Here is a 27,701-nt window from a genome sequence, read left to right as displayed (position 1 = left end):
ACATGTGGGCTGTGATCAGCGGAATGCGACAGCTGGAGGCCGATCAATGCGTTGATTTTAATCCGTGGAGTGCTACGTTTTAATACTTCCCGAAAGAGCGAGAGTTGGAAAGTTTGGGCACGAACAATGATTGGTATTCGCATCGAAGATTATTATTCATATGTCATTCACAACAGGTCCTCAATCCAGAACTAAAATTAGGTATCATCGATACTATCACACAGGTGAAAAGAAAGCAAAGAGGTTGCGCTGGGCACCAGTCATGGTCTTGAAGAGACGCGAAGGTCGCGTCGTAGCACATCCAGGATCAAATGTGACCCAAATTGATGTTCGCATGCTTACAGAGCAAAGGCAGCGAGCACCAGGCCAAACAGCCCAGCGCCGGAGGCACCCAGCTTGACGTTGGCGGCGGCACCGGTAGACTGAACGGCGCCAGTGGAGGTGCCTGTGGCAGAGCCACTCGTGCTGCTGACACCCTTGTTGGCTGTAGAAGTAGAAGCGGGAGTAGTTAGTGAGGCGTTCTCTGGCAGTGACCTGTGAATATGGTGAGAGGACGTACAATTGGAGCTGGATGAGCCGGTCTCGGTGGCAGAGCTGCCGGAGGCAGTAGTGCCCGAGGAGCCAGACGAAGCAGTGTTGGTGGCAGCAGCAGCGCCGGTGGCGGGGAAGAAGTGGGAGTTGAAGCAGTTCTGCTCGCAATCGGCGTACTTCTTGGTGTCCGCGGCCGAACCGGAGCCCTGGGGGCAAGCGGCGACGCAGCTGTTGGTGTCGTTGGCCTGGTTTTCGCTAGGGCAGGGGACCTTGTAGCACTCGGCGATGCAGCACAGGTCTTTGGCGTCGCCTGTGAGCAGATACATTAGAGAAGAGTAGAACTCTGATGTATTCAATCAGGACTTACACTTCTTTGCGCATTGGACCTCTGCGCTCACAGTGGTAGTCGAAGTTTCCGCGGTGGTAGTGTCCGCTGCGGCGGCCAGGGCCAGCAGGGCAGAGAGTGCGAACAGGTTCAGCTTCATTTTGAGATGTGGAGGTAATGTGAAAAATAGAGGAGAACAGGTAGTGACTGTAGCTAACGAGTGACAGAAACTAGGACAGGGACAGAAGAGGGAGGAGTGAGAAGAGGAAGTGAAAGAAGTTAAATAAAGGCCGCGGTTGAGCTTGCAGGGTCACGCCCTGGCATGTTTGGACGACTGCTGGGACTGCTGGGCCTGCCGGCTGCTTGGCCGTCGATTCCTCCCTCTAATCAAAACTCATGGAAAACCCCAGTCCAAAAAAAAGACCCAACCCAACAGTGGCACGACTTCTCATTTGCTCGGTCTCAGATTGACTCCGCGAGAGCATCGGACTTTTTCTACCGGTTTCTGTCCCAGGAGGTCCATCTTTCGACTAATTTCCTGCTACCAGTGCCGCAGTCGGCAGGAGACCTCTGCCTTGCTTCCTTTGAAGGGTTCCCTTTGGAAATTGGGGACCGATCCTGCCCCCCTTGAAGCCCTTGAAGAGATTGGGGAGAGGGGGGAATTGCCGCTAACGTTGACGCTAAACAGCGTGCCGCAGGACCCTGACGGCGCCCCAGTGGATCTGCCAAATCTGGGGTCGTCGGCCAATTTGTCTGTGCCACATCCCTGATTGCTGCTAGGCTTGCTAGGGTACCTAGGTGTCTGCTGGCAGACTTTTGAAGATCAATTATTGGACTAGCCACATCCCGCTAGCGCCTCCTGCGAAGCAAGGAACCCTGTTTTCTTCGGACTTGTTTTTCCTTTGTGGGTTGTATAGAGCTGATCGGACGATCACCGGTAACGGGGACTGCAACGCCTTCGAGCGCCGATGCGGGACACTGATCATAGTACCCTGGAGTATCAACTAGCAAGAAATTAAGCAACCTTAATTCTATGGATCGGCTGCAATGGTAATGGCAATTGAACTACCTGTCCAACGTTCCTCGGCCGAGTACTTTCGACTTCGTGCAACCGCAAGACAAACCATGCAAACAGCCTATTTGGATCACCTGACTGCGCGACTCTTGCGACGCGTTGGCATCGCAAAAGTATACGAACAGTGTACAGAGCAGGCCGAGCAGCGCGCTGCTCTACTCCGGCGCCATGTCCGCAATAGACTCAGAGTCGGACTATTTTGACGATGACTTTGTCGTCCCCGACCCTCCGGGGATCGCGTCACCTCGCCCAGCAAAACGCCGTCGCGTCCAACCGCCGACACCCTGGGAAGATGACGATCGCGATAGCGCTTCCCGGACTGACTCTTTCTCGGACATAGACGAAGATATCCCACGTTATCGTGACCTGTCTACAGATCACGATCAACAAGCGCGATCCAAGTCACGTAGCTTCGTGCCCAAACAAAGCAATTTCCAAGATAACATCTTCGTCACTCAACTCACCCAACCCGACTCAAGCCCTGAACGAATACGCGGCCCTCGATGGAAGAAACCGGCTCCTGAGTCGGCCTTGTCCGAGATTTTGTGTCCGCCGCAGGTGAACGGGATCAATGGCACAACCGGGCAAGCCAATAATAATAATTACTACGACGACGAGGAAGGTCTGAGAGCTGCTCTGGCTGCTTCGCTGGATGCATTCGAGGAGGAGAAGACCATGCATGGAGCGGCAAATTCGACTTTGTTACAACGTGATGTTTTGCAACGACCGCAGCCTGCCAAGGAGGGCGGCAGGACCACCTCGATGGACACCTCAATGGAGGCCTCGTTTGAGCTGGAGGACATCCCTGAGGACGCGTTCGATTCCTCTCCATCGTTGTCACCGGTATCACGCCCGGCACATCTGGCAATCCACCAGTCAAGCTTTTCGCGACCCTCAAACAGACCTCAATACATGCGACAAATGACTCTCTATGGCATGGCTGCACAGAACCAGGAAACCATACCCCGGGAACAAGATTGCATGCCACCAGAGAAAGAGGAGCGTCCGACCCACCACAAGTTAAACCAGGACTCATTGAATACATGGTGGTACCCCACCAATTTGGGAACCATTCGTGATTATCAGTTCAACATTGCCCAAAAGGGCCTGTTCCACAACGTGCTTGTCGCCTTGCCGACTGGGCTGGGAAAGACCTTCATTGCCGCAACAGTCATGCTCAACTGGTTTCGATGGACGAAAGATGCACAGATGGTCTTTGTGGCGCCGACAAAACCCCTCGTCTCGCAGCAAGTGTCGGCATGCCTGGATATTGCGGGTATCCCACGATCACAGACAACAATGCTTACAGGAGGTGCTGCGCCTGGAATTCGTGCAGAAGAGTGGCAGGCCAAGCGGGTGTTCTTTATGACACCGCAGACCCTAATCAATGATCTGAAGACCGGAATTGCAGACCCCAAGCGAATTGTGTTGCTAGTTGTTGACGAAGCGCACCGTGCTACTGGAGGTTACGCTTACGTGGAAGTGGTGAAATTTTTGCGACGTTACAACCAGAGCTTCCGAGTCCTGGCACTGACAGCCACTCCCGGTTCCACAGTGGAATCAGTGCAAGCTGTCATTGATGGACTTGACATATCACGAGTCGAGATCCGCACCGAAAATTCCATCGATATTCGCGAATATGTACATGCCCGCGATATCGAAATTGAGACGTTTGAGAACTCGGATGAGATGATCTTTTGCATGGATCTCTTGTCCACCACATTACGGCCGCTGGTCGGCCAACTTCGAACTTTGAACGCTTACTGGGGAAACGATCCGATGAGTCTAACTGCGTTCGGTCTCACCAAGGCAAGGCAACAGTGGATGGGGTCCGACGCGGGCCGCAATGCCAATTTCGGGCTGAAGGGCAAGGTTAATGCGATCTTCACCGTTCTTGCCAGTCTGGCCCATGCCATTGACTTGCTGAAATATCACGGAATCGTACCGTTCTACCGCCACATTCTGCATTTCAAATCCAATACCGATGGACAGAAGGGAGGGAAATGGCAGAAGCAAGTCGTGCAAGATGAGAGTTTCAAAAAGCTCCTTAGCCATCTTGATCCTTGGACCAAGAACCCGGAATTCATTGGACATCCTAAACTCGAGTATCTCAAGTCCGTGATTTTGAACCACTTCATGGATGCGGGTGAGGGAAAGGAAACTGCGGATAGTAACGGTCGACCCGCTACAAGAGTCATGATTTTCGTGCATTTCCGTGATAGCGCTGAAGAAGTGACAAGAGTCCTCCAGCGCTATGCACCTATGATTAGACCGCATGTCTTCGTGGGCCAGAGCTCCGCCAAAGGCTCAGAAGGAATGGACCAGAAGACCCAGCTGCAAATCATTGAAAAGTTCAAGGGAGGAACTTACAACACTATTGTTGCCACGTCGATTGGTGAAGAAGGTTTGGATATCGGTGAGGTCGATCTCATCGTTTGTTACGACTCGTCTGCATCGCCAATTCGCATGCTGCAACGAATGGGCCGAACGGGCCGCAAAAGAGCAGGCAGGATTACTTTGTTGCTGATGAAGGGCAAGGAGGAGGACAACTACACGAAAGCCAAAGACAATTACGAAAAGATGCAGCAGATGATCGCCAGCGGGACTCGGTTTACTTTCCACGAAGATCGGTCTGCTCGCATTCTGCCTGCAGGGATTCGTCCAGTGGCTGACAAGCGGCGAATCGATATTCCTCCAGAAAATTCCCAGCAAGAGCTACCCGAGCCAAAGCGAAAGGGAAGAGCGCCCAAGCGGCCCCCAAAGAAATTTCACATGCCTGACGATGTCGAGACGGGGTTTACTCGGGCTTCGACCCTCGAGGAGAGCTTCGCCAAGATAAAAAGGAAGACGACGCCCAAGAAGCGACCTCGCACACCCACGCCGGAGCCAGTAGATGTACCGCTCTTGGAGGAGGTCTTTCTATCCGCAAGCGAGCAACGGGAGCTGGAGCATCACTACCAGAACATTGGCGATACCTCGCCGCAATTCATTCGCTTCCCGCGCAATGATGCATTTCCGCACTTGCAACTCGTTGCCAGACCTACTAAGACTGTCAATCATGGCTCTCTCACCCGACGCATGATCACAGCCCTGCAAAATATGGACAAGTCTGGTCCTGACTGTGAAGATCGATATAGGCAGATCTTGGCATGGGAGTCTGAGAAAGCTGCTAATAACACCGGTCGGCGCCCAGGTGCTACTGTGAAACAGCCACGTAACCACAAAGGAACGAGGCCATCGAAGAATTCTGGGCCTCGCCGATCTTCGGCATCGGTAGCTCCTGACTTTGAAGACGACCTCGGAATCTCGGCATTGATGTCGCCCAATCTTTCCGACCCTGAACCCAAACCACAGCAACTGCCTTCCAGACCAATGGAAAGTGAATTCGACGACGGCTCCGACTTCGATCTTCCAGATGCAAGTTTCCTCTTTGAACCGAAACCCAAGCCCCATCCCCAACCCCGGAGAACAAACCGGGCGATTCTCTCTGACAGTGATGATTGATGAACACCCAATCCTTGGATTACCTTATTAGACTTGATTTTTTTTGGGCATTCTGGCACTACTGAGAAACTATTCAGATGTACATATGTAGATAAATTTGAAATTGGGTGCATCCCTTGTAAAAGTTTCATCTTTGTACCGTTATTGTCGGTACATTGCTCACCGATATAGACTGTTGTTGCTCGTGCCACGCCGGCCGCGGAAACACCCACGCACCTTCGCCCTGTCAACACCGCCGTTCGGAGACCAGATCAGAGTATACACAAGCACACCCCTGCCACACCATGGCTGACGCACAATTCGATAGCGCGCTGTAAGTATCTGGCCTATAACCAGCCCATTCTCAATCCCTAAGTCTTTCCCCTGGCCATGATGCCCAGCATGGACAATGCAAGGCCGTGCCGCAACCCCGCCCCGACTGCACGGCGAACCCGCGAGCTGACCACCCCGATCCCAGCGACCTGCTTCGGCGCCTGAACCCGCGTGACACCAAGGCAAATCTGCAGTCCATCACGTCCATTGTCCCCGACCTGACCGAAGACCTCCTATCCTCCGTTGACCAGCCCCTGGAGATTCGCCGCTGCCCGCGGACCAGCCGCGACTACCTGCTTTGCGACTACAACCGAGACGGCGACAGCTACCGGTCACCGTGGAGCAATGAGTTCGACCCACCTCTTGAGGATGGCACAGTGCCCAGTGAGAGGGTGCGCAAGCTCGAGGTTGCGGCGAACGAGGCGTTCGATGTTTACCGGGAGCTCTATTACGAGGGGGGTGTTGGAAGCGTGTACTTCTGGGACTTGGACGATGGGTTTGCCGGTGTGATTCTGCTTAAGAAGGGTACGGTGACTGGACGACTCAGGCTGGGCTTGTCCTGGAATAATTATTGGGGCTGACTGTTCAATCGTCCAGGGGTGACTGCCGGTTCCCAGAGCTCCGGTGAATGGGACAGCATTCACGTCTTCGAGGCTACTGACCGGGCGCGCATGTCCCACTACAAACTCACCAGCACCGTCATCCTCCACTTGGCCAACGAGACTGACGCCCTTGGCGAGATGGACCTGAGCGGCAACATGACCCGCCAGATCGAGGCCGATTTGCCTGTCGAGTCGGACGCGAGCCACATTGCCAACGTGGGCAGACTGGTTGAGGACATGGAATTGAAGATGCGAAATTTGCTACGTAAGTGGTTTTCTCTTTCAATTTAGAGAACAATTTAGAGTCGATTTGCTGATACGGACTGTGTTTTCCAGAGGAGGTTTACTTCGGAAAGGCCAAAGATGTCGTTGGCGAGCTGCGGAGTAAGTCGCAGTCACCCTACACTTGATACACACAGTACTGACTGGTGGCTACTTAGGTCTGGCGGCGCTCTCGGAGACCAATCGGGACCGGGCGACACAGCTTGAGATGATCAAGGGCATGCAGAAGTAACCTTTTCCTAGTTCTGTCTGTTGCCGGGTGGGCAAGGTTGAAAGTGGCTCTGGGAGCCCAAGATCGACAGCCTGTTGCTGCGTTCTTTCTTTGCATAGCTTAGTTCTGTGAACATTCGTGGATAGCCATCCATCTACAGTCGATATTGATACAACGAAGGGCCCCAGGTGTAAATCATTGTTTGACGTTTTCTCCAAGCTAGCGCCTCCTGTAACCGGGGTATCATTGAAAAAAAAGGCATGAAGTCATCCATCTCCTGCTCTTGTCTATTCTACTCTCAATCGACCTGCATCATCTCGGACTCGCCCACTTGCTTGGCCGAGCCATTCTGCCCACCGGGCGACTTGCCCAACTGCTCCACAAACCCTCGTGCTGCAGCCCACAATTCGGCCTCCTTATCCTTCCCGACCGTATCCTTCCGGCTGTTCAGCCAGCTGATATCCAGAGGGTTGGCAGCACCGGACCCAGAACCCGTTCCTGCGCCAAGCCCGCCGGCGCCGGTGCCTGTTGCATCACCGGTCCTGGAGGCCGTCTCTGGTGCAAGCAGGGAAGCTTCTTCAAGGGCATAGACTTGGCGGCGTAGACGGACATCAATGGAGGATAGGAGGGAGAAGTATTGTGTGGTGGCTTCTTTGAATTGGATTTTGTGGGATTCGAGGGATCCGTCCGAAGGGGCGGAGGGGGAGTCTGGCTTCGTGTTGGTGAGTGCTTGGATAGCGAGGCCAGCTGATTGAATCAATTTTGCAACATCCTGTATAGAGCAGTGCGTTAGCATGTCAGTCTAGGGGACCTGCTGCAGGGAGATGTCCAAACGCCACCATACCTGGTCAATGTCAATTAGTTGCCGGATGCGATCCGCAGACGTGAAGGTTTGTGAGGAAGGTGCCTCTTCGCTCATTTTGCCAGGAATCCCAAGAGACCTTTGCAGCAGAGAGATCTCAGGCCCGTGCTTAGACACTCTAAATGCACGGCTGACCCGCTTGTGTGATTGAGTGAATGGCGATTGACATCTGGAAGCTCCCGCATTGGCAGCACTCAATATCACGTGTGGAATCCGGGGAGCTTATTCAGCCTAGCAACAGCCCGCCTTGCCAATATCAAATTCATCCCGACTTTCACCATCAATCTCTCCTTCGTGCCCCTCGCTTGTCATCTTCTCTTCTTCGCGCCCATTGGGATCTTCACCTGGCATTCTCTGGACATCTCCCATCGGATCAATCGCTATGTCCGCGCCAGGTGGCGCCCCCAGCCCTGCGCCGCGCAGCGGCAGCATGGGACCCGGCGCAAATGGAGGCAATATGCCTATGTCGTCGCAACAACCAATGTCTGGAACCCCTGTCCATCATCCACCTACTCCCGGCCCACCGCCGCCGCAGAGTGGTGCCATGTCACAACAGAATCTCAATCAGATTGTAAGTTGCATCTCCATGACTCCATGCCCTGCGTATCCTGGCATCCCGCCCCGGAGCAATGGTACTGCTTTTTCGACGGTTTTGCGTTCTGCATTTTGGTCTTTGTCTGTACCTTCGAGAGGAGATTCAACTGGGTCCTATATTCAAACTGTGTCTGCTGGTGCCAGCCTGGGGTACCACTTTGAACTGAAGTGGGAGCATGTGATATATGGACGTGGACGATGAAGAATGAGAGCCGACGGTGCCTGTGGAGGTCTGAGTGCCTTGTCAACTTGTGCAGTTGCCAGCCCGAGTGATCCTGGAAAGGTCCCTTCCATATTAGGCAGGACCTCTCATCCATCGCTCATCATCAGGCACGTGCTGCCCGCAAGTCTCGTCAACTCGCGGTCTGTTTGCTCAGAACCTTGTTCACTTTTCACATTCGTCTACCCTTATTCATATCTCGACCAACGTCCACTTCCTTTGAGTCCTATGGCTCGATCAAAGAGTCGCCGCAAGCCCGGGGGGGGGGATGTCTGTGACGAGGAATACTATCCCCCCGGATCGAGCCAATCAAACTCAACCGCACTCAAGCCCTCTGCCAGGAAGCGGCCTCGGCATCGTCCTCCTGCTGGGAAAAGGGGACATGGTCCTCCTACTCCAGGTCCCGAGGTACCCCGAGCTTCCGCGAGGACTGCACCTGCTGAGAGGGCTGCGCCTGCCGGGAAGACTCCAGCTATTCAGGGCTCTCAATACTCTCACACCGGCTTGCAATATGTCTCGAATAGCTCTCTCATGGACCAAGCACTATCAGTTGCGTCTCGGGCTAGTCTCAAGCTGCTGGGCCAGAACCCCCTGGGACCGGATGCAGTCTGTTCAATTGCAATTTTTTTTCTGGCACTGATGCGTTAGTAGCTAATCCAGCGCTCTTCCCATAGGTCATTGATTACCTGGCCAAGAAGGGCTACAGCCGTACCGAGGCAATGCTGCGCATGGAATCTGCAAATCAAGAAATTGATGGCCGCCCTCTCCCTCCTCTTGGAGAAGACGCCCGTCCTAAGTTTAGACAGGGCTTTGGTGAGCAGTCTTTGAGGAGTGTATTGGTGGGACAGGCATGCTTACCCAACCTTTAGATCTACTCAAGACTTGGGTTGAGGAGAACCTCGATTTGTACAAAGTGAGATGGCCCTGTCTTTTATCATAACCGGACCAGAAGTTGCTGACAATTATCTAGCCTGAGCTTCGTCGTGTGTTGTGGCCACTCTTTGTTTATTCGTTCCTGAATATGGTCACGTCTTTCTACCCCCAAGATGCGAAGCAGTTTTTTGAGTCCAACAAGAACATGTTTCTCCCCGAGCACACGGACGATGTCCGTGTTTTTGAGCCCATCAGCCTGCCAGAGCACGTCCAGGCCAATGACACCGCCAAACTTTATCGAACCAACAAGTACCGCATCGTCCTGAGCAATCCTGCGTACACCAACCTCTTGCAATTCCTGGAAAGCAAGGAGAAGGAGGGAGGCTCCGTCATGAATGCCATTCTGAGCAGCTATTGCACCATCAAGACTATGGACCGTGCTGCTGACGATCGGTTCAGCTTCGCTGCCATGCTGGGCCAGATCGGGGCAGGTCAGACGTTCCCCTCCGAAGATGAAGGTATTCCCGGCCACCATCCTGGCTCGGCTTATACCGGAGATAATCCGGCCATGGCTGGAACCCTGCCAAGACTTAGGCTCGGAAAGATGCCTATGGAGCAGACTTTGGAAGAAGATGTTCGTGCGGAACTGGCCGATGAAGATGCGAAAGACGCCCCTGGCCCGGGCCGGCACACACTTGTGCAGGAGTTTGAGCAGATGATCAAGAAGGAGGAAGATGAGGAGGCGCCAACGCGCGCTGACATCCCTTTCCCTCCATCCACTGCTCGCGATGTCGCGATCGAATGCATGAAGGTTAAGGAGAACCGAGATCGGTACAAGATTGAAGGCCGTACTGGTGGTGTGGGCCCTGGAGTCAGCGTGTGCATGTTTACTTTCCACAACACCTTTGATGGGTGAGTTACTTTCTTCGTCCACGATACCTAGATTACGAAGTACTGACACTGTTAGCATCAACTGCCTGGACTTTTCCGATGACAACCTGCTTGTTGCTGCTGGATTTGCCCAGTCTTACATCCGGGTTTGGAGTCTTGATGGGAAAAACATTGAGGCGGCCTATCCGGAATTAGATGATCTTCCTCCGGCCAACTCTCGACGCCTCATCGGACATTCTGGCCCTGTCTACGCGGTTGCTTTCCCTCCTTGCGCAACAAAGGCCGATAATGTTTCCAGTGAAGATTACGTTCCTACCAATGCTCGGTTCCTTCTCTCCTCCTCAGCGGACAAGACGATCCGGCTGTGGTCTCTGGATACCTGGCAATGCATGGTCGTTTACAAGGGCCATGACCGCCCCGTGTGGGACTTGCGCTGGGGACCTTTCGGCCACTACTTCGTATCTGCCGGCTCTGATCGCACTGCCCGTCTCTGGGTCACCGACCACATCCGCCAGCAGCGCATCTTCGCCGGACATGACCAGGATGTGGATTGTGTTTGCTTTCATCCAAACTCCGCCTACGTCTTTACTGCTAGCTCCGACAAGACAGTACGCATGTGGGCAGTCACCACTGGAAATGCCGTGCGCATGTTCACTGGCCACACGGGCAATGTGACTGCTATGGAGTGCAGTCGCGACGGCAAGATTCTGGCTTCGGCAGATGATGCCGGTTCGATTTTCCTGTGGGATCTTGCTCCAGGCCGTCTCTTGAAACGTATGCGTGGTCATGGGAAAGGTGGTATCTGGTCCCTCAGCTGGAGCGTTGAGTCAACTGTTCTCGTCTCTGGTGGTGCTGATGGGACTGTCCGCATCTGGGACGTCGCTAGTCCCCAGGATGCCAGCCAGGGACGTGTGATCGGCGAAGGTGGTGCCGGTACTAAGCTTGACTCCGGCAATGCCCCCACAAGCACTGCAGGTCAAAGCAAGAAAAAGAAGGGCAAGGATGTCGTTGTCACCCCAGATCAGATCAGTGCTTTCCCGACTAAGAAAAGTCCTGTTTACAAGGTCAAGTTCACCAACATGAACTTGGTTGTTGCGGGCGGTGCGTATCTTCCATAGATGGGCACACTCATTTACTTTGGTCCTTACACCTTGTCGACACTTTCTCATATTCCTCGGCGCAAATACCCCGGTTTCTTCGGAATCCTTCCTTCTTCGATTTGATCATGATTGGCTTTAGAATCTTCCCACCGCCATTTCTTGTGGAATCTGGTGGCGTTTAGAATCTGAAATCCGATTCTCTCTGGTGTTATGGCATGGTGGCGGCGTGGACATTACTTCGGTCTGTTTTATTAGCCGTTAAGGCTGCTTACTTTTTCAAAATGCCTTCTTATTTTTATGTATCTAATGGATTCACCTTGACTGGTCTGCGGACTCTATATGGCCGCTGCGATTTTGCGAGTTGACCCTTTTCGGAATGGAATGGATGACTTACGAAGTGCAACGACATATGCGACTTCTGTGGACCTTCGTCAGAGGTAGAATCATCAGCCATTCCAGCCTCGGAAAACTTCACAAACGTTAATGTTATTCGATTCACTCGTAGCTGTAGACATAAGAATATAGGTATCTACTGTGGCGACCACTTGTACGCGATGCATGCATCGTTCGTCTATCAAATATGAGCTTGCGTCTCCAAAAGCCTTAACTCGCTCATCAAATTGTACACTTGGTGCTACTTCGAAGGTCCCTTCTCGGAGGCGCCAGCGCCTTTCTTCATCGCAGCTGCAGCCTGCATATCAGCCACCTTGGGAGGTAGTACCAACGCACTGCGATCATTTCGTCTATAAAAATCAGCCAACACCTGCGCTGTCTTGGCCGGTTGGTCTTCCTGAATAAAATGCCCAGCTTCCGGGAAAACTTGAAGCTGATATTTTCCTACCATGGGCAAAAGGAAACCGATATCAGCATGGCTCTGGCCAAAGAAAAGAAAAGCATCATGCAGGTACCTTGCATCTGTCCAATCATCAATTCTTTATCCAGTCGATCCGTTCCTGCCAGCAGCAACAGCTTTCCGCCCCGTGCGTCCAAAAATTTGCGACTCAGGCCTACAAACCAATTCTCCCAGAATGGCTTCGTGGCGGAGAGATTGGTGCGCCACACCCAAGGGCGTGACGCGTCGATTGGCTCGCTCTCCTCATATATTAAGGACGGGACAGACACTCGAGCCGAGGTCGTATTTCGGATGGTGCGGGAGCGAGTACTATGAAGTCTTTTAGCACACGGACAGAGAGGTCGGGGAAACCACAGGCAGAGGCGCTTACTGCCACTCAATTCCTGATGCTAGAGAAGGGAAACGGATTGGCCGGGTGGAGAGATAATTCTCCATACTTTGCAGAGCGTCCATGGCAGATCCTATGAAGCCCGTCAGCATCGGATTGGTTCACTGCGTGGACTGACCGAGAGGGAAAGGAAATATCTACCTTCCACGACATCTAGCACGGCATATGCCAACAACTTCGAGCCAAGTTCACCTTTCTTGGCCACATCAGTAATAACTGCACCCCCAAGGCTGTGCCCGACAAGCACGATATCCGGGGGATTTTCCCACCTCATTTTCGCCTGGGTCTCCCGAACAATAAAGACGAGGTCTCGACTTAATGTCTCCAAACTCAGGTCGAGTTCAATCCTGCCGTCGGTCTCGGCCTGAGCAGCAGATCTAGTGGAGGGGCTTTCTTGGTCAAGCTTCTCTGATTTGGGAGTCATAGTGGTACAGCCGTGGCTTCTTGCGTCAAGGGACAAGACACCCGCGTTCGGCAGGATCTTCCGGAGCTCATCTGCGCAGGTTGCAAACGAGAGACCAGACGAGCCCGCGCCATGATGCATAACAAAAAGGGGACCTGATCCTGTTGGAGGCGTTAGATACACATGGTGAATGATGTGGATCTCGTCGATATCTTCCGGTAGGAACAGCTCCTGGGCGAAGAAGTCTGTCCAAGGCAGTGATTGCGATGATTGCCTGAGGTAGTGGGTTAGCTCAATCCCTCGAGAAAGCATGTTCGACTCCATGCAAGGCCATTTGCAGCTTTTCAGGTGACAGCTAGAGAGGGCAGGTGGCACACGTACCCGCCGCCCCTACGGGCAAATAGATTTCTTGTGGGCGACGGCATTAGAGTTCCGGTCGAAGAGACCGAGGAGGCGGAGGAGCTCTCCTCATCGCGATATCCTTCTGGGATGTCCATTGAGTCGTAGATCGGTGCTTCCGAGGGAAGCTTCGCCAACTTGGACTTGGCAAAGGACTTCTGGAGCTCACTCATGAGATATAAGTGGGGGTAGCCGTCCCCGTCGATCCGAAATGGTGTTAACAAGAAGTCGATGATGTTACGCGAGATCAATTCTTGTCCCACCAGACTTGCAAAAATATGCAGAAAGAGAGACCTCTGGGAGACGTTTTCGAGCGAAGCTTTCGAGGTTGGAATTATCCTACTGCGTTAACCACACCACATGGCGTTTCCCTGCGGGCTAATCCCACTATTGCTGACTAAGGGACCCGGTATGGTCTCAAGGGAGCAAGGAAAAAAGAAGAGAAGAGAGCAGACCACCAGTTACAATAGCAAATGGCAGTTGCGGTGAGCATATCTGATCTGATCTACAAAATAATGCCTTGATAGGAATAAGATATAGGTAGCATGAGAATAAGGGCTGATGAATACAAGTCAAGTAGTAACAGAAACAAGAGATTCAAAGGGGAGCCTTCCACAAAATGAATTATAAGCTGAGCAAGCCCTGGCTTAGCGGCCATGGAAGCCATATAACCCTCGTTCTTTGACCTCGTATAGTATACGGTGTTCAAATTAATACAGAAAATCAAATATGTAACTCTTCAGGTGACTTATTCCCCATCACTCATTTCAGCCACCAGTCCAGAAGCCGTGAGGTTCTGTTCGCATCATTATTATTGGGATTCACCTGATCCATATTCTCTTGAATGTATCCATATGGTTTTTGGTTGAAATGGCATGACGCTATTGAACGATACCCTTTCTAGTTGCCGGCGTTGTCGCCGCTAATCGCCAGGGCTAGGTACTTGCTTTCTTGTATAACTTGAGGCTGCAAAATCTATAATAGACATGACATGGGCAGTAGCAGCTTCAGTCAAAAGCCAAGAAGAATGAGATCAATAAAAAAGATAAGAAAGGAAACGGCAATGACTGAAAGGAAGAGAGAGTTCGGGGGGTAGTAAAGCACCCGAACTTGTAAATACAAAGTGCCTACTTTGTAGATCAAGGGAAGAAGACACTTTAAGTATTATTACAAGGAAGATTTGAAGGAATCTAGAGTTCAACGAAGGGTCTTCTATTTTTACGATGAGGCTACGAGCGGGTGTGGATAGAAGAGAACCCTGTGTCATACCTGCTTGTCTGCGCTGAGCACCCTGAGTGCTCCTTGGGTGCTCCAGGAGCTTATAGTACTAGGATAGGGGCCGACCGAGTTACGGATTAGTTTTATGACCAAGATTATCCTCAAAAGGACGCCTAAAATGGCTTCCATTCTCTACCCACCCAGCGTTGTGGTGTACTTCGCGATCGGCCAGACTGTTGCGTTAATTTTGTAGAGACATGTAGACAGCTTTGAATACCCTAGAAATTATAGATCTGTCTGCTCTATTCCTAACAAACACTTTGAAAATAATATTTGAGACTGTACCAGAGTTTCTTAACACATCACCAGTAAAAAAACCGATTAGTGTTATTGCTGGCAGTTATGGTCCCTGGCGTAAATCCGTGACCTAGATTGCATTTAGGCTACTATATTCATTGCCCAGCCGTTCCAACAGAACAGCAGAGGGGGATTTCACAGAGCCTGCAGTTTTTAGAAGCTGCAAACCAGTTTGTGTTTGCTCCTTACCAGCTCGCAGCTGCTTGCTTTTCCCTTCGCTCCTAGCGTGGCAAGGAAGTACATGACGTCATCTATCATATCTCATCATACTTGGCGGCGATTTTATTAAATACACCTTCTGCGGCAAAACTAGGACGAAGTAACATTACGCTCCTCGTGGTGCTCAAACACTTGAAACCACAGCCAGCTCTTGGCTGCCATCAAGATGGTCTCCTTCTGGAGTTCAAAGAAGGATGAGCCTGACAGGCCTGAGTCGTCCCAGGCCACTGGCCACGCCCACGCCCACCAGGACGAAGGGCATGGGCCTGCGCCCGAAAATGAGGAGCCGACCGAGCGTACTAGATTGCTTGCACAGCATAATGCCCAGGGATACTTGAGTCCAGATGATCCAGCCGTGAGTCATCTTCTGTCGCAATGCCTGTTTTGCTGCAGACTAACTAATCGGAACTAGGTCTCTCCGTACAACCTATGGAGTGTACGCGCCTTACGGGGACTCTCTCTCTTAGCACTGGCCGCTAGCTTCGTGTGGTGGACGTTCCTGCTAGTCTCTATCTTCGTCAGTCCACCGCTGATGCACTCTCGTGGATCGGGCTTCTTCGCATTTTCGTACACTACTTTCACGACTGGCTACCTCGTGCTTGGTCTACTATTCTTTACCGTCCCATCGAAACCGATGACTATCTGTGGCATTATCATTGCTATCCTTCTTCTGATTGATATGTGCATTATTCTCGGCGTGCCACAGATTCGGGTTGAAGAAGGGTGGGTTGGCATTGCTTCGATCGTCTGGGCCGTTGTCATCTCCCTCCACCAGATTATTCAGAACCGAGTCGTCACATGGGGGAAACGTGAAGAGGAAGAGCGACTCACTGGCCGTGAAGAGACTCGCCGGTCCATTCGAGAATGGCTTGCTGTTCTCTTCGAGATACTCATTCTTGTCGTGATGACCCTTGCGACTCTTTTGTTCACGGCGACGCTGATCCTGCGTGCCTCGGATGCTTCACTGGAGCCCGCTGGCAAACGCTATTCTGTCCGTGGGAGCGCATATCAAGTTCATTTAGCCTGTGTGGGCAACCGCACTACGGAGAACCCAGAAGAGCCTACGATTATTGTCGAGGGAGACTATGGTCCCGTTGAGCATTCACTACAGCCATTCATTGACGATCAGTATCAGTCTGGGGCCATCCGCAGGTATTGCTACTGGGATCGGCCAGGATTTGGGTGGTCAGACAACGCGCCATCACCGCATTCAGCAGGGATGGCTGCAGACGTCCTGTCCGAAGCACTGGCTTTGGCCGATGAAAGTGGCCCTTGGGTAGTGGTCTCTGCTGGTGTTGGGAGCCTCTATTCACGGCTCTTTGCCAGTCGCCATCTACTGGAAGTAAGTGGGATCTTTCTCATAGACCCACTTCACGAGGCCTATCTGGATGACATTGGTAAACCGGGCCGAGGCTTCAAACTATGGCTTCGTGGAGTTCTATCCCCCTTGGGGTTAGACCGGCTGGCGGGGGCCATCGTGCGAGGACGTACTCGGGAAGACCGGGTCATTGGACGCTCTGCGTATCAGACGGGAAAGTTCATCAAGGCCAAGCTGCAGGAAAATCTCGTTGCCGTTACTATGACTTCGGCCGAAGTGCAGTCCGCGCGCCACATCCAAATGGGCGCCACTCCTTTAGTGGTTGTGAGTTCTGGTCGTGAGATGCAAGAAGACCCCAACTGGGCGGAGCGACAGGAGGACCTTTCTCGGATTACAAACAAGCTAATTTCCTGGGACGTAGTTCATGACGCGCCCCACGAAGTGTGGACTGATGGAGAAGGGCGATCAGTTCTGGAGAGCCGATTGAGGGATCTTGTACGGGCAAGTCGTGAATCTCAGTAGTCAGCGCCTCGGTGTTGGAATGGTTCTTCTTCTCGGTTGTGTCTGCTTCTTTGGTTCATTCTTACCCTGCAGGTATACGAATGGGGAGGACTGTGAGCAAGGCGTTTTGGCTTTTTGAACGGGCAGTCTCATCGTGACGGTACACGAGGATAGATCAATTGTTGCGAGTGGGCTGTCGTTGAGTGCTGTATTTAATCAATGCTACTCTGGGTTAGTGTGAATCTGTTGGAGAATGCAAGTTTTCCATGTGTATAGAATGCGAGAAGCCAGAAATCCGTTGCCTAATCTCCAAGGGTGGGTGGTCACTGTTGAAAGCATCTATGATGAACCTTCTCAAACTCCGTGTCGACGCCAGAATGATCATTATTCTATTCGCCCTCCCCCATCTACCCACCACTGACCATGCCTAAGGACCCATCGTGGAGGCGACCGGGATACAAGGAAATTGGAGTTCTTGCGAGATATGAAGCACGGTGTATGTGAACCTCGCCATCATCGTCAGGTTATCAAGGACGAACGACATATGCGAGCCGGACCGAGTCGGACGAAAAATCTAAGAACACCGAACGGCGAATAAATAGAACTAGTCACTCTAGACTAGCTCCCTTGAACCTCTTAGCAAGCTGTTCACCGTCGGACTTTGGAGACGCGGATCGGGGGAGATGGGCGGCGGGTGAATGAACCCGCCGTTGTCCAGAATGGGAAGCCGGGCGGAATGCCTCGGCCGCGGCGGGCCAGGGGCGCTTAGGGGGGCGCTCACCACTCTCCTGAAGAATTGTCATCAAGGTTGCCCATCCGGGGGTATTCAACAGCTGAATTCCGTCGACGGGGGCGTGAGTCGTCGCAACTCGGCCGAGGAGTGCCTCCTCATCCTGTCATCAGTCTGAATTAGTACTTCAGGATCATGATTACTCCAGATTGCCCCGCATTGCTCCGGCACAACCCGCGAGAAGACTGACCTTATTGAACGTGGACAACCCATGCAAGAAGCATAGGAGATGGAAATCGGATACGCCTTGAATAGCCTTGTCGGGGTCTCCGTGTGACATGAGCTTCTGTGCCACATGTCGCAATTCTTGGCTTTCGCCAATGACCTCGCGGTTCTCGATGGGGAAGCGACTATCGGTGAAAAGAGGTGTTGATTCGGTGGGGAAACCGTGTGTAAGTGTGACCAGCAGGAAATCCACGGGGAAGCTTGGTTTAGCATTCTCCTGAACACTTGCACCATATTCGTTGATTCGCCGGAAGAAGACTTCAGGGATGTATCGTGTCTTACTGCCCAGATCATCGTCGTCCTCCGACTGCACCAACATGACGGAGGGCTCTGCGGAGGGTTCAACGATATCGGCTCGAACCATCTCCACCGCCGACACCGTCGCCTGGTATGAACTGACGGCAATGGCACCGGTCTCGTCTCCACTCAACACACAGGTGACAAAGTCCGAGCCAAATCGCCCCGTCCGGCTCCATTTCGTGGCTTTGGGGTTCTGGGCCTGCAGACGGGAAGCGAAAGCAATCTCGAGAGAAGACAGATAATATGAATCAATGTGCCGTTTGCAAACCACAGAGCCATCCCCACGGCCTGCGTCGAGAAGATCTGTGAAAATGACTCCTACCTTCTGCAGGCCGCACAGTTGAGCGACTTCGTCGATGTCTTTCTCATTATGCCAATCATGGAGTGTAACACCATCAACCTCGCCGTTCTGTGGCGGTTCGTAGATTGCCTGTACGACCGCCTTCACGCCAAGTGGCACCTCGGTGTATTCTTCGTATGTTCCGTAGAGAAATCCCAATCGCTGAGCACCTGACTTTCGCCAGAAGTCCAACAAAGAATTGATCAAGTCGGGAGACGAGAATTCCACGTGGTCAACCATGCGAAACTCTTGAGGCTGTAAACTAATCGCGCTGGGCTGGCATTTGGTGCAAATGCCCTCCGGCCACTGGGGATGTCCAGACGGACAGTCGCGCCGTACTCGATAGAAAGGCTCACTAAGTGGTGGCATGTATGAACTCTTAATTTCCGGTTTGTTGGTTGCAGCGTTGATTTTGCGCAGGTAGGAGTGGAACGAAAGGTGCTTGATCTTCTTCTCCGCAAGGTATTTCGCATCGTACGGCTCCAGAGGCATGCAGTAGTCACACATTCCCCGAGGGCCATGCTTGCACATTCGAGGGTCTTTGCTTCGCTTGATCTTGCCATCTTTCTTATCGAGGAGATCGTCCAACGGGGACTGCTGCACCACATCCCACGGGTTTTGTATATTGACCGTTGGCGAGCTCGGTTGGGGGCGAATGGGCACGGTTTGGTGTTGCTGAGGAACCAAGGCTCCATTCAATCGACGTTCGGAAGAGGTAGATGCGTATCCGTTGGAGGTGCCATTTTGTTGTGTGGCTCGTTCTTGGTATCCAAGGAAGAGCTTATCGCCGTGCCTTCCAGGTTACACCGATTAGTATAGTTCCTGCTGTAGCACAAAGCACCCATAAGAGTCTTACTTGAGGCCAACTTGTGCGATAGCGACCCCACCCAAGGCCTCTAATTCTCGTTCTTCCCCGCCGGTGCCAATGGGTTTATTGGAGAGGGTAATGGATGACGGGTCAACCTCTGCGGGAAGGTGCTCAAGGATCTGATGTTGCTGTGTTAGCCTTGATTGACCAAAGTTGGCGCTCCTGGCAGCTGGACTCGCGGTCACCTTTTCCTGGAGGGAAGGGAACTGGTCTTGCGGGTTGACGGTGACCCGAAATTGGCCGTTCCGGCTCTCGAACCGCAGAAGGATCGGGCGGGACGCCATGATGGGCGGGAGATGTCAAAGGCGGGCTGGAGATAAGCGGAATGAGCAGGAGGAATTCACAGAATTTCAGCTCAAAGAAGACACATGGTACGAAGTGGTGGTGAAGGCGTCGAGCTGCTTTCGGAGCTCCAACAAGTCACGTCACAGCATGCGGGCGGTAACGTTACGCAATGACTGCAAATACACGTGATGAAAAGTATCAGGTGTGTAATATTTGTAATACGCATACCCGCAACGGGGCTTTTGGAACTTTCTGGACAAGAGACCATTTGACTAAGTACCTACAACTTACCCCAGTGTGATTCTGGGGCTACAGGTCACATTATTCTCCTCGAACTCTTGAAGATTGAGTCTAGGCTGTACTTCTAATTATAACATTACCATAAACACATGACCACAGTAACAGATCCCAACAATATATAACTTTATATAGTCTAGACAATACAATCATTCTGGACCGCAGAAGTTTAACAAGAGCTTTCCATTTGGCGTCAATGAACTTTTATCTAGGAGAAGCCCTGAAGTTCAAAGACGGTCATATATCCATTATCATCAAAATCCCTGACGCCCACGAGAACGCCCCTGGAAATCACAAAGGAGAAGGGACATTGGCAAAAAGAAGGGAAGGCTAGACCCAATCAAAGAATGTTACACTTCTTGGGCAAGCCGCATGGCCCTTCTTCATTGTCCTTCTTCTTTGCTACTTCCTGGTTGCCCTCCTGCTGCTGAGAGGGCTGCTCAGTCGTCCTGGCAGCCGCACCTGCAGTAGAGGCCGAGTTCTCGGGCTTCGGCTCGGCACTGCCATGTAGTCACTGGTGGTTGACCTTGGCAACCGTCTCGTAGAAAGCCTTACCCTGAGCCTCAGCAATCTCGAGCTCGAGAGCAGTGGGCTGACGGGAACCGTCGGCACCCTGGAAGGATGAGTTAGCAGATACCAAGTTTGAATGGTGTTTCGAGAGGAGCTTACAGCGAAGGTACCAGCACCCCAGGCGCTACCACCGTGGATCTCCTCGAGATTGGCCAGAAGGGGGAAGGTGGTCTTGTAGCCCAGAGGCACGTAGATGAAGCCGTGGTGAGCGAGAGTGCTCATGGAGGCGATGACGGTCGACTCCTGGCCACCGCCGAGGGTACCGGTGGAAACGAAGACACCGGCATACTTGCCCCAGTAGCCACCGGAGGCCCAGATGGAGCCGGTCTTGTCCCAGAAGGTCTTCCACTGGGCGGGGAAGTTACCGTAGCGGGTGGGGATACCGAACAGGACGGCATCGTAGTTCAGAAGGTCGGTGGGCTCAATAATGGGGTAGCTGGACTTTGGTGGGGCGTGCATCTTGGCCAGAACTTCCTCAGAGAGAGTCTCAGCAATCCTGTATTAATTGTCAATACCAAAGTGAGGAATTAGATGGCTGGCACGGAGTGCCGTACTGGTGGATGGTGGCCTCGCCACCGGCGGCCTCAATGCCCTTCTTCTCGGCCTCGGCCAACTTCTGGATGTGGCCGTACATCGAGTACTAACGACAGGAGTCAATAAGGTGTACTAGGGAAGACAGTGCGAGGAATTGGCTCACGTACGTAGACGATAGCAATCTTGGGAGCCATGGTGGTTGAGTGGTGGTCTGGAGGGTTTTTGGGAGAGGTAGAAACAAAGTAGAAACAAGCTTGGGAGGGAGGATGATGGATGAAGGAGGGCGGGAGAGAGGAGCTTAAATAAAAGCGCCCCTCCCTACGACTCGACCCCACCAACAACGAGGGGGTACCTCGCCCGTCATGCGCCGTTGGGCAGCGTCAGTGGTCGCAGTGCATTATGGCTCGATTAGCAAAGCATAGCAAAGCACAGCAAAGCTTCACGCAAGCGCATCAGTCATCGATGACCGAGCAACCGGGCCGCTTATTGGCCCGCAAGCCCCACACGGCTTTACACGGCTTTAGTTATGTTTAGTCGAGTATGACTGATTCATGACAAATGGATAGCGTCGCCAAGCCGCCAGCTTCATATTTGAGATAAGACCTTGTTGGTGACATGCAGGTCAGATTATGGTTGTCGCTAGCGTCGTTCAAATCCATTGTCGATGTGATTCGAGTTGGGTATGGCCCTCAGCTTCAGTAGATTATCGATGGCTGATTGTCGATCTTCATGATGTCATGGACTTATGTCATGATGTGGAACATTCTTGTAGGCTTTCCCAGGGCATCTTAGGCGACGCCTTATCATGCCTTATCATGTCGACCCGTAAGGTGCCTTGGAGACGGCCGAATATGCAGGGACCAGCCAATTGACTTTAGTGGCGGTTCAATGGCCCCAAATCTGTATGCTTACGCTGTCCACCGCATTACTGTAGTTTGGGCGACTGCGCGAAAGTCCAGAGCCAAAGGAATTTAGCGGAAGGAACGGTTGGCATCGAGCGAGGCATAGCCATAGTAGATCTGTCAGGAATATGATTGTTGCCTTTTCATGCTATATCCTGCTATGTAAATTGCAATGGGTATCTCGACAACGATCCTCGGAGGACCGCCAGTAAATGAATCCAGAATAAAATGCTCCCAAAACACCCCTCGCCGTGGAAATGCAAGACCGCAGAAATGTGGCGCTTGAGGCGAACCCACTAGCCCCTTCCTCGCCCGCGATACCGACCTCGCATGAATCCACCACCCCGGCCACGTTCGCTCCGCCACTCGCGCTCGCGCTCTTTCTCCCGCTCCTGCTCTTCTCGGATCAGCGCCCGTTCATGCTCCAGCTCTTCCTCTGTCTTCTCCGCTCGCATCGAGGGCCGTGGGAGGTTCTCCGTCCACCGAGGGTGCGCATTCGGGCAGGCCTTGCCTTCGGGGCAGAAGCCGGCGAGGTAGAACAAGCAGAGCTGACGGCGAACATGTCGCTTTGCGCAGAGAGGGCCCAATTCACAGAACCCACGGTCGTAATGCTCGCAGGGTGGCAAACGTGCCTCTTCACGAACGTGTTGGTATAGGCAGTCATCGCCATTGGGACAGTATCCGGACCGACTGAAGGATTGGCATTCGGGCATGCGACGCAGGTTGTATTCGTGCAGGTACTCGCACTTCACCCCCTTCTTACAGAGGCCCTTGAGGAAGTGTTTGCAGACAAGCGAGCCATGTGTAGTGGATGGTGCCAACCCGGAGGCGGTGGTTGTAGATGTAGTGACTCGGGAAGGGGTGGGATGTCGGTCTGGGCAAGCAGGTCCCAATGGGCAGTGCCCTTCGCCGTAGGCCTTGCAGACAGGCACGTCACTGGCGAGGCCGAAGCCGAAGCTTTTGCGCAGGAAAGGTGTGAAAGAGAACTCGTTATAGCTGGGGTCGCGCGTGGGCTCTGCAGATAGGAGGCGTGAAGCCGCACTCTGAACATCGGCAGCCATGATGGCTTTGAGAGCTGGGAGAGGAGCTTCAACAGGGGAATCCAAAAGCTACCCAGTTCCTTCCGAAGGATGGGGTATTGCAAGATAAAAAGACTCTGAAGAAATATCCCGCGTAGGACCGAGCAATTTGACGTCGAGGGTGGTTGAAACAAGGCGCGAGGAGAGGCAAAACTGATGAAGACGATGGCGATCGCCGCGAGGTGGAAGGTTCCCGCGGTCTTAGAAATCAGCTGTTTGCACTGTTTGCACCTGTCGCTATAGGCTGAGCGCCCGCCGAACAACAAGACGAGAAGATTCTTTGATCATTGTAGGCACGTTGCGTGTTTCTCCATTCTCCTTTAGAACGTGGTGGTGGGGTAGTGTGATACAAAATTAATTCAGTATTACGTGTACAATGTGAGGCCTATAATACGAGGTCTAATGACCTCTGGCTAGCTTGAAGCTCTATTTGCCACTCCCAATTCTTCCCCAAAATCTATATAGCTGTATTTGTGGCAAAGCCCAACTGCTAGTCCATAAATTCATGGATTGTCTGCACCCAAAAGCGCCATTCCGAGCCATGGTCCTGCTCTACTTTACTAGGGTCATTTGGCATATATTATCCCTCGACGTTCGCAGTAATTTTTGCACTGACATCGGGATAATCTTTGTGCACGATTCGGGCTACCTCTCTCTAGGATATTTCTTTCTCGTCTAAGTGATACTTTTGTGCCGCCAGTAAGCTTTGAAATCAGGCTTGATGTGGGCTTCGGCGACATCCTGAATATGCACTCCGGTTATCCGAGGAGCGCCACTCGCAATGGCTTCCACAAACCATCATTGGACGATTCGCATCTGGTTTCTGCAATGAGATTGTGCCCATATACGAAGGATGCGTTACGCTATCTCCCCGATCGCGGGCCTAGATACCCGGGATTTGCAACGACACTGGGAAGCGCCACAAGATAGTTGCTGAAATCATACGGCCAAGGTAACTAAAGATGCTGTCACCCGATGCAAGAGCTACTGATACCAAGAGAATATTAATAGAAGCGAGACGGCTTCTCGCTCTGTATAGCTCGCCCAAAACGTCTCATCGACCTCAACCTGTCTGTTGCTGCGGCACACAAACTCCACAATGCCGGCTTGTATATCAACCACAGTCCTGATATTCTCTCGGGGGCCGAAAAAGAACATCTCGCCAGGACCATCACCAATTTCTACGTCTCAAAAGGTCTACCCGCTTTCTATGTCCGGGTACACTTTACCGAAGATGCCCCCGGTACTGCCTTTATCGGCGGCGAAAACCACACCAATTATGCGGGAATAACGATTTATCATCTGGCACGCACATTCCAGAGTGATGAAGCTAGACAGCGTTTCCTCTCAGGTGTTGACAAGATCCCGAATCCGGTGTTTGCACCCAAAGGCATGGATTGGGAGTACTTCATTACAGAGTCGTCGAGAGATCTATGGAGGATGAACGGTCTTGTACCTCCGGAGGCCGGATCTGATAGCGAGAAGGAATAGGTTCGACTAAACAGAGCTGTAAAGTAATAGTTGGTAGCTCAATATCAAAATTCACAGGGGGCTGGCTGCTTTGGATTTAGCCGCCCCCTGCACTGGCCATTAGAAACCCGGGCCCATAGTATTGACTGGTTTGAATGACTACGTAGTCCAATTATCACATTCAAAAAGGGAGGGACTCTGCTCGACTGAAGCCAATGTGATTACTGTGCTTCCACCTCCATTAGCTGACAGTCTCAATGTCTCGGATAACTTGCCTGGCGCCTGCGAAACATCCTGGGTAAGAGTAAGGGCACGAAAACCCTAGCGTACCGTACCGCCTTGCGTTGAATAGTCTTAGCCAATCATTCCAGTCTGTCCGGCGATCCGTGCAGCGAAAAAAGCAAACATAACAGTCACGCCTGCGTGGCGGTCGCGGTCTGGGCTAGCCCATGTCTCCGCCCCCTTCGGTCCTCCGAGGGCATCTCCGCGAAATTGACGCAGTACCCGCGTGCGACCAGCCGCCTGATTCTGGGGCCTCATATAGGTTGCCTGCGCGGATCAGGGGGTCAGATCCGAGTCTTCAGACTCAAGGGACGAAGGACTCCGTACTCCGTCCTGGGTTGCAATGCGCGCATGCGCTCCCCCACATGCAAGCTCGTCACGAGCAAATTGGCTGTGGCCTAATCGAGCTGAGTGCAGGCCCTAGTCGAATCTCACCGCACGTCATCTGGGGTCGTGAGGCGGTGCCCCTGTGGAAGATGGTAGCCTCTTAATGGGCCCGGCGACGCGTGCCTAGTGGACAATGCTTTCCCCGATGGCCCGAGATTTTGAGCGAGCAGTTGCCGGATTGGAAGGCCTAGCAGTGGCGATTGAGGGTGGGAGAATTCTGCGCCCCAGTCCCATTATCCCATTACCCCATGCTGTGCGCCGGGCGAAAATTCTGACTTCTGGCATGCCTCGCGCTAGGCCGGAAGCCCCGCACATTCGCACCGTGCGGTCGTATCCAATTGATGGTGGATCAACTGTTCTCGAGGAGGGGGCCGATGCCTCCCCACATTTGAGGTCACAGCCCCAGATGTGCGATGTGTATCTCAATCTCAGCTGACACTCTCCAATCGTGCGAGGTTCAGCTTGGTTTGCATGGAAAACCAACAGCACGTGACGCAGTCCTGATCAGGAAACACACTAGGTTCGTGTGGTGCTTTCTTATTTCTTCAATTGACCCTGCCCTTCTGCTCGCGTGCTCGACCTTTGGAAAGTTCCTCAATCCCAAGCTTTCGGGTCTGACTCTCATTCAGGATCCTGAGCTCCTTGCAAACCGAAGCATGTTCTCAGGCATGTTTCGCCGGCGACAGCCCGCGGACCTTCCCGCCGCCGCCGAGTCAGTCGGCTCCTACGAAGTGCCTTTGTACACCAACGCGGCGTACTACCCGAACTGGCGGATTTACAAGAAGCAACCTCCTTCGTCACTCCGCTTAGGGTTTATTTCTCATGTCTTCTACGCGTTTGCTTGGTACGTAGCCAATCATCTCCAAGAGATCGTATAGATAGACGCGCTAATCTCGATCTGGAATCCTTGCAGGGTGAAAGACGATGGCACAATTTATGTAAGTCTGATCCCGCTGCTCCATATCTCCTATTTGGGATATCTGGATATCTCTAACAGGAAGATCTCCGCAGCTGAGTGATGAGTGGGCTGATACCCAGATGCCGGTAGATGGCACGGAGGGCTGCCTGCGCGCTTTTGTCCAGTTGAAACAGCAGTATTCCAAGATGAAAATTATCCTCTCTGTGGGTGGTGGTGGTAAGGGTAGTGAAAATTTCGCTGCTGTGGCCCACAGTCGTTCTCGCGTGGAAACCTTCCTCCGGAGTGCACGAGCCGTGGTAGACCAATTCGGGCTAGATGGCATTGACGGTAAGTTGTTGATTACATGTAAGCTGACGGCTGAATATATGTTAATGGTCGTCTTTAGTGGACTGGGAGCATCCCGCGGATTCTAAACAGGGCAAGGACTATGTTCGTCTGCTTGCTAAACTGCGCGAAGTGCTACCCGCTCCACGCTATGTTCTCACCACCTGTCTCCCGGCCGGCCAATGGGCCCTGCGGAATATTGATTTGTCTGCGGCGCAGCAGTATCTGGACATGGTCAACTTGATGGCTTATGACTTCTCCGGCCCTTGGGAAGCCGAGACTGGGCATCAGGCCCAGCTCTATGGCTCGCCTATCTCAGGCTACTCAGCGGTTGAATATGTGTTGTCGCAAGGCGTGCCTGCGCGAAAGCTCATCCTTGGTGTTCCAGTGTATGGAAGATCGTTCCTTGGCAGCAATGGGCCTGGTCAGCGATATACAGGTACTGGCGGGGAGGATGGCGTGTTCGACTATTCTGATTTACCCCGTCCTGGGGCTCAAGAGAGCCATGATAAACAGGCCGGTGCTGCGTCTTGTGTTGGCGCCGATGGAGGCTTTGTTACCTATGACGTTCCCGCGACGGTGCGGCAAAAAGCCCAATTTGTGATCTCGTCGAAGCTTGGTGGCCTCTTTTACTGGCACATTTGCTCTGATGCCCGCGGACCACGCAGCCTCATCGAAACCGGGTATAATACGCTTCATGACATGTAATGTATCGATTGGTCCGATCAGGCTCTTAAAAAAACAACCAAAAGTGATATCAGATTCTACTCCAATGTTGTTGCTATTGAACCCTTCCGCAGAAGGCGGCTGGCTTACCTTGATCCACTTTAGGCTCGGCCCGATATGAAGCCATGTAGCAACCCATAGTAAAACGAACACAAATTCTGGGAAAGGCTTGGATACATGTCCATCCTTCACGGAAGAATGCAGAAGCGGTATGACTTTGTGGAGTCGACCTCACGGGCCATTGTGCATCAGGCCAAGGGACATTAACTCCCCAATAGCTGCTTGAACAATAACCTAGCGAACTGGTCTCATATTATTTGGAGCTCGCCGATAATTCCACGTCATATCTATACCTACCTCAACTC

General features: G+C 52.6%; 12 protein-coding genes across 12 annotated transcripts; 6 read left to right on the top strand and 6 right to left on the bottom strand.

Annotated features, from left to right (window-relative positions):
• Positions 1 to 338: 338 nt before the first annotated feature.
• On the bottom strand, positions 339 to 1,016 carry N7482_008050 (uncharacterized protein; the record flags this gene model as incomplete). Its single annotated transcript, XM_056690174.1, has 3 exons — positions 339 to 484; positions 560 to 841; positions 899 to 1,016. 3 exons carry the CDS (start codon positions 1,014 to 1,016, stop codon positions 339 to 341), a joined length of 546 nt encoding a protein of 181 aa, XP_056539939.1.
• Positions 1,017 to 2,099: 1,083 nt separating this feature from the next.
• mph1 (3'-5' DNA helicase) lies at positions 2,100 to 5,435 on the top strand (the record flags this gene model as incomplete). The annotated part of the gene is made up of 1 exon (XM_056690173.1): positions 2,100 to 5,435. One exon carries the CDS (start codon positions 2,100 to 2,102, stop codon positions 5,433 to 5,435), a length of 3,336 nt encoding a protein of 1,111 aa, XP_056539938.1.
• Positions 5,436 to 5,719: 284 nt separating this feature from the next.
• On the top strand, positions 5,720 to 6,863 carry cap2 (F-actin-capping protein subunit beta; the record flags this gene model as incomplete). The annotated part of the gene is made up of 5 exons (XM_056690172.1): positions 5,720 to 5,748; positions 5,791 to 6,272; positions 6,345 to 6,614; positions 6,686 to 6,733; positions 6,790 to 6,863. 5 exons carry the CDS (start codon positions 5,720 to 5,722, stop codon positions 6,861 to 6,863), a joined length of 903 nt encoding a protein of 300 aa, XP_056539937.1.
• Positions 6,864 to 7,140: 277 nt separating this feature from the next.
• On the bottom strand, positions 7,141 to 7,761 carry N7482_008047 (mediator of RNA polymerase II transcription subunit 11; the record flags this gene model as incomplete). Its single annotated transcript, XM_056690171.1, has 2 exons — positions 7,141 to 7,614; positions 7,687 to 7,761. The coding sequence occupies 2 exons, from the start codon at positions 7,759 to 7,761 to the stop codon at positions 7,141 to 7,143; spliced, it is 549 nt and encodes a 182-aa protein (XP_056539936.1).
• Positions 7,762 to 8,086: 325 nt separating this feature from the next.
• Positions 8,087 to 11,400, top strand: N7482_008046 (putative transcription initiation factor TFIID subunit; the record flags this gene model as incomplete). Its single annotated transcript, XM_056690170.1, has 6 exons — positions 8,087 to 8,275; positions 8,762 to 9,124; positions 9,193 to 9,331; positions 9,388 to 9,431; positions 9,489 to 10,303; positions 10,359 to 11,400. 6 exons carry the CDS (start codon positions 8,087 to 8,089, stop codon positions 11,398 to 11,400), a joined length of 2,592 nt encoding a protein of 863 aa, XP_056539935.1.
• A 616-nt stretch (positions 11,401 to 12,016) lies between these two features.
• On the bottom strand, positions 12,017 to 13,598 carry ppe1 (putative ribosomal protein/carboxylic ester hydrolase (Ppe1); the record flags this gene model as incomplete). The annotated part of the gene is made up of 5 exons (XM_056690169.1): positions 12,017 to 12,219; positions 12,291 to 12,544; positions 12,606 to 12,696; positions 12,765 to 13,300; positions 13,408 to 13,598. The coding sequence occupies 5 exons, from the start codon at positions 13,596 to 13,598 to the stop codon at positions 12,017 to 12,019; spliced, it is 1,275 nt and encodes a 424-aa protein (XP_056539934.1).
• Positions 13,599 to 15,385: 1,787 nt separating this feature from the next.
• N7482_008044 (DUF2417 domain-containing alpha/beta hydrolase) lies at positions 15,386 to 17,059 on the top strand (the record flags this gene model as incomplete). Its single annotated transcript, XM_056690168.1, has 2 exons — positions 15,386 to 15,574; positions 15,632 to 17,059. The coding sequence occupies 2 exons, from the start codon at positions 15,386 to 15,388 to the stop codon at positions 17,057 to 17,059; spliced, it is 1,617 nt and encodes a 538-aa protein (XP_056539933.1).
• Positions 17,060 to 17,646: 587 nt separating this feature from the next.
• Positions 17,647 to 19,845, bottom strand: npl4 (nuclear protein localization protein 4; the record flags this gene model as incomplete). Its single annotated transcript, XM_056690167.1, has 3 exons — positions 17,647 to 17,931; positions 18,019 to 19,486; positions 19,550 to 19,845. 3 exons carry the CDS (start codon positions 19,843 to 19,845, stop codon positions 17,647 to 17,649), a joined length of 2,049 nt encoding a protein of 682 aa, XP_056539932.1.
• Positions 19,846 to 20,483: 638 nt separating this feature from the next.
• On the bottom strand, positions 20,484 to 21,441 carry pst2 (putative NADH-quinone oxidoreductase Pst2; the record flags this gene model as incomplete). The annotated part of the gene is given in 5 exon segments (XM_056690166.1): positions 20,484 to 20,643; positions 20,659 to 20,756; positions 20,813 to 21,209; positions 21,268 to 21,353; positions 21,415 to 21,441. The coding sequence occupies 5 exon segments, from the start codon at positions 21,439 to 21,441 to the stop codon at positions 20,484 to 20,486; spliced, it is 768 nt and encodes a 255-aa protein (XP_056539931.1).
• Positions 21,442 to 22,445: 1,004 nt separating this feature from the next.
• On the bottom strand, positions 22,446 to 23,210 carry yth1 (cleavage polyadenylation factor RNA-binding subunit YTH1; the record flags this gene model as incomplete). Its single annotated transcript, XM_056690165.1, has 1 exon — positions 22,446 to 23,210. The coding sequence occupies one exon, from the start codon at positions 23,208 to 23,210 to the stop codon at positions 22,446 to 22,448; it is 765 nt and encodes a 254-aa protein (XP_056539930.1).
• An 871-nt stretch (positions 23,211 to 24,081) lies between these two features.
• N7482_008040 (tautomerase family protein) lies at positions 24,082 to 24,719 on the top strand (the record flags this gene model as incomplete). Its single annotated transcript, XM_056690164.1, has 2 exons — positions 24,082 to 24,157; positions 24,268 to 24,719. 2 exons carry the CDS (start codon positions 24,082 to 24,084, stop codon positions 24,717 to 24,719), a joined length of 528 nt encoding a protein of 175 aa, XP_056539929.1.
• Positions 24,720 to 26,023: 1,304 nt separating this feature from the next.
• On the top strand, positions 26,024 to 27,318 carry N7482_008039 (glycoside hydrolase family 18 protein; the record flags this gene model as incomplete). The annotated part of the gene is made up of 3 exons (XM_056690163.1): positions 26,024 to 26,211; positions 26,384 to 26,613; positions 26,672 to 27,318. 3 exons carry the CDS (start codon positions 26,024 to 26,026, stop codon positions 27,316 to 27,318), a joined length of 1,065 nt encoding a protein of 354 aa, XP_056539928.1.
• Between the last annotated feature and the right edge of the window lie 383 nt (positions 27,319 to 27,701).

Source organism: Penicillium canariense, assembly GCF_028826845.1.
Source record: "Penicillium canariense strain IBT 26290 chromosome Unknown utg000006l_segment0_segment0, whole genome shotgun sequence".
In the NCBI taxonomy this organism is placed as follows: Eukaryota; Fungi; Ascomycota; class Eurotiomycetes; order Eurotiales; family Aspergillaceae; genus Penicillium; species Penicillium canariense.
The sequence above is the reverse complement of the archived record's forward strand: the minus strand, read 5'-3'. Positions and strand labels throughout refer to the sequence as shown.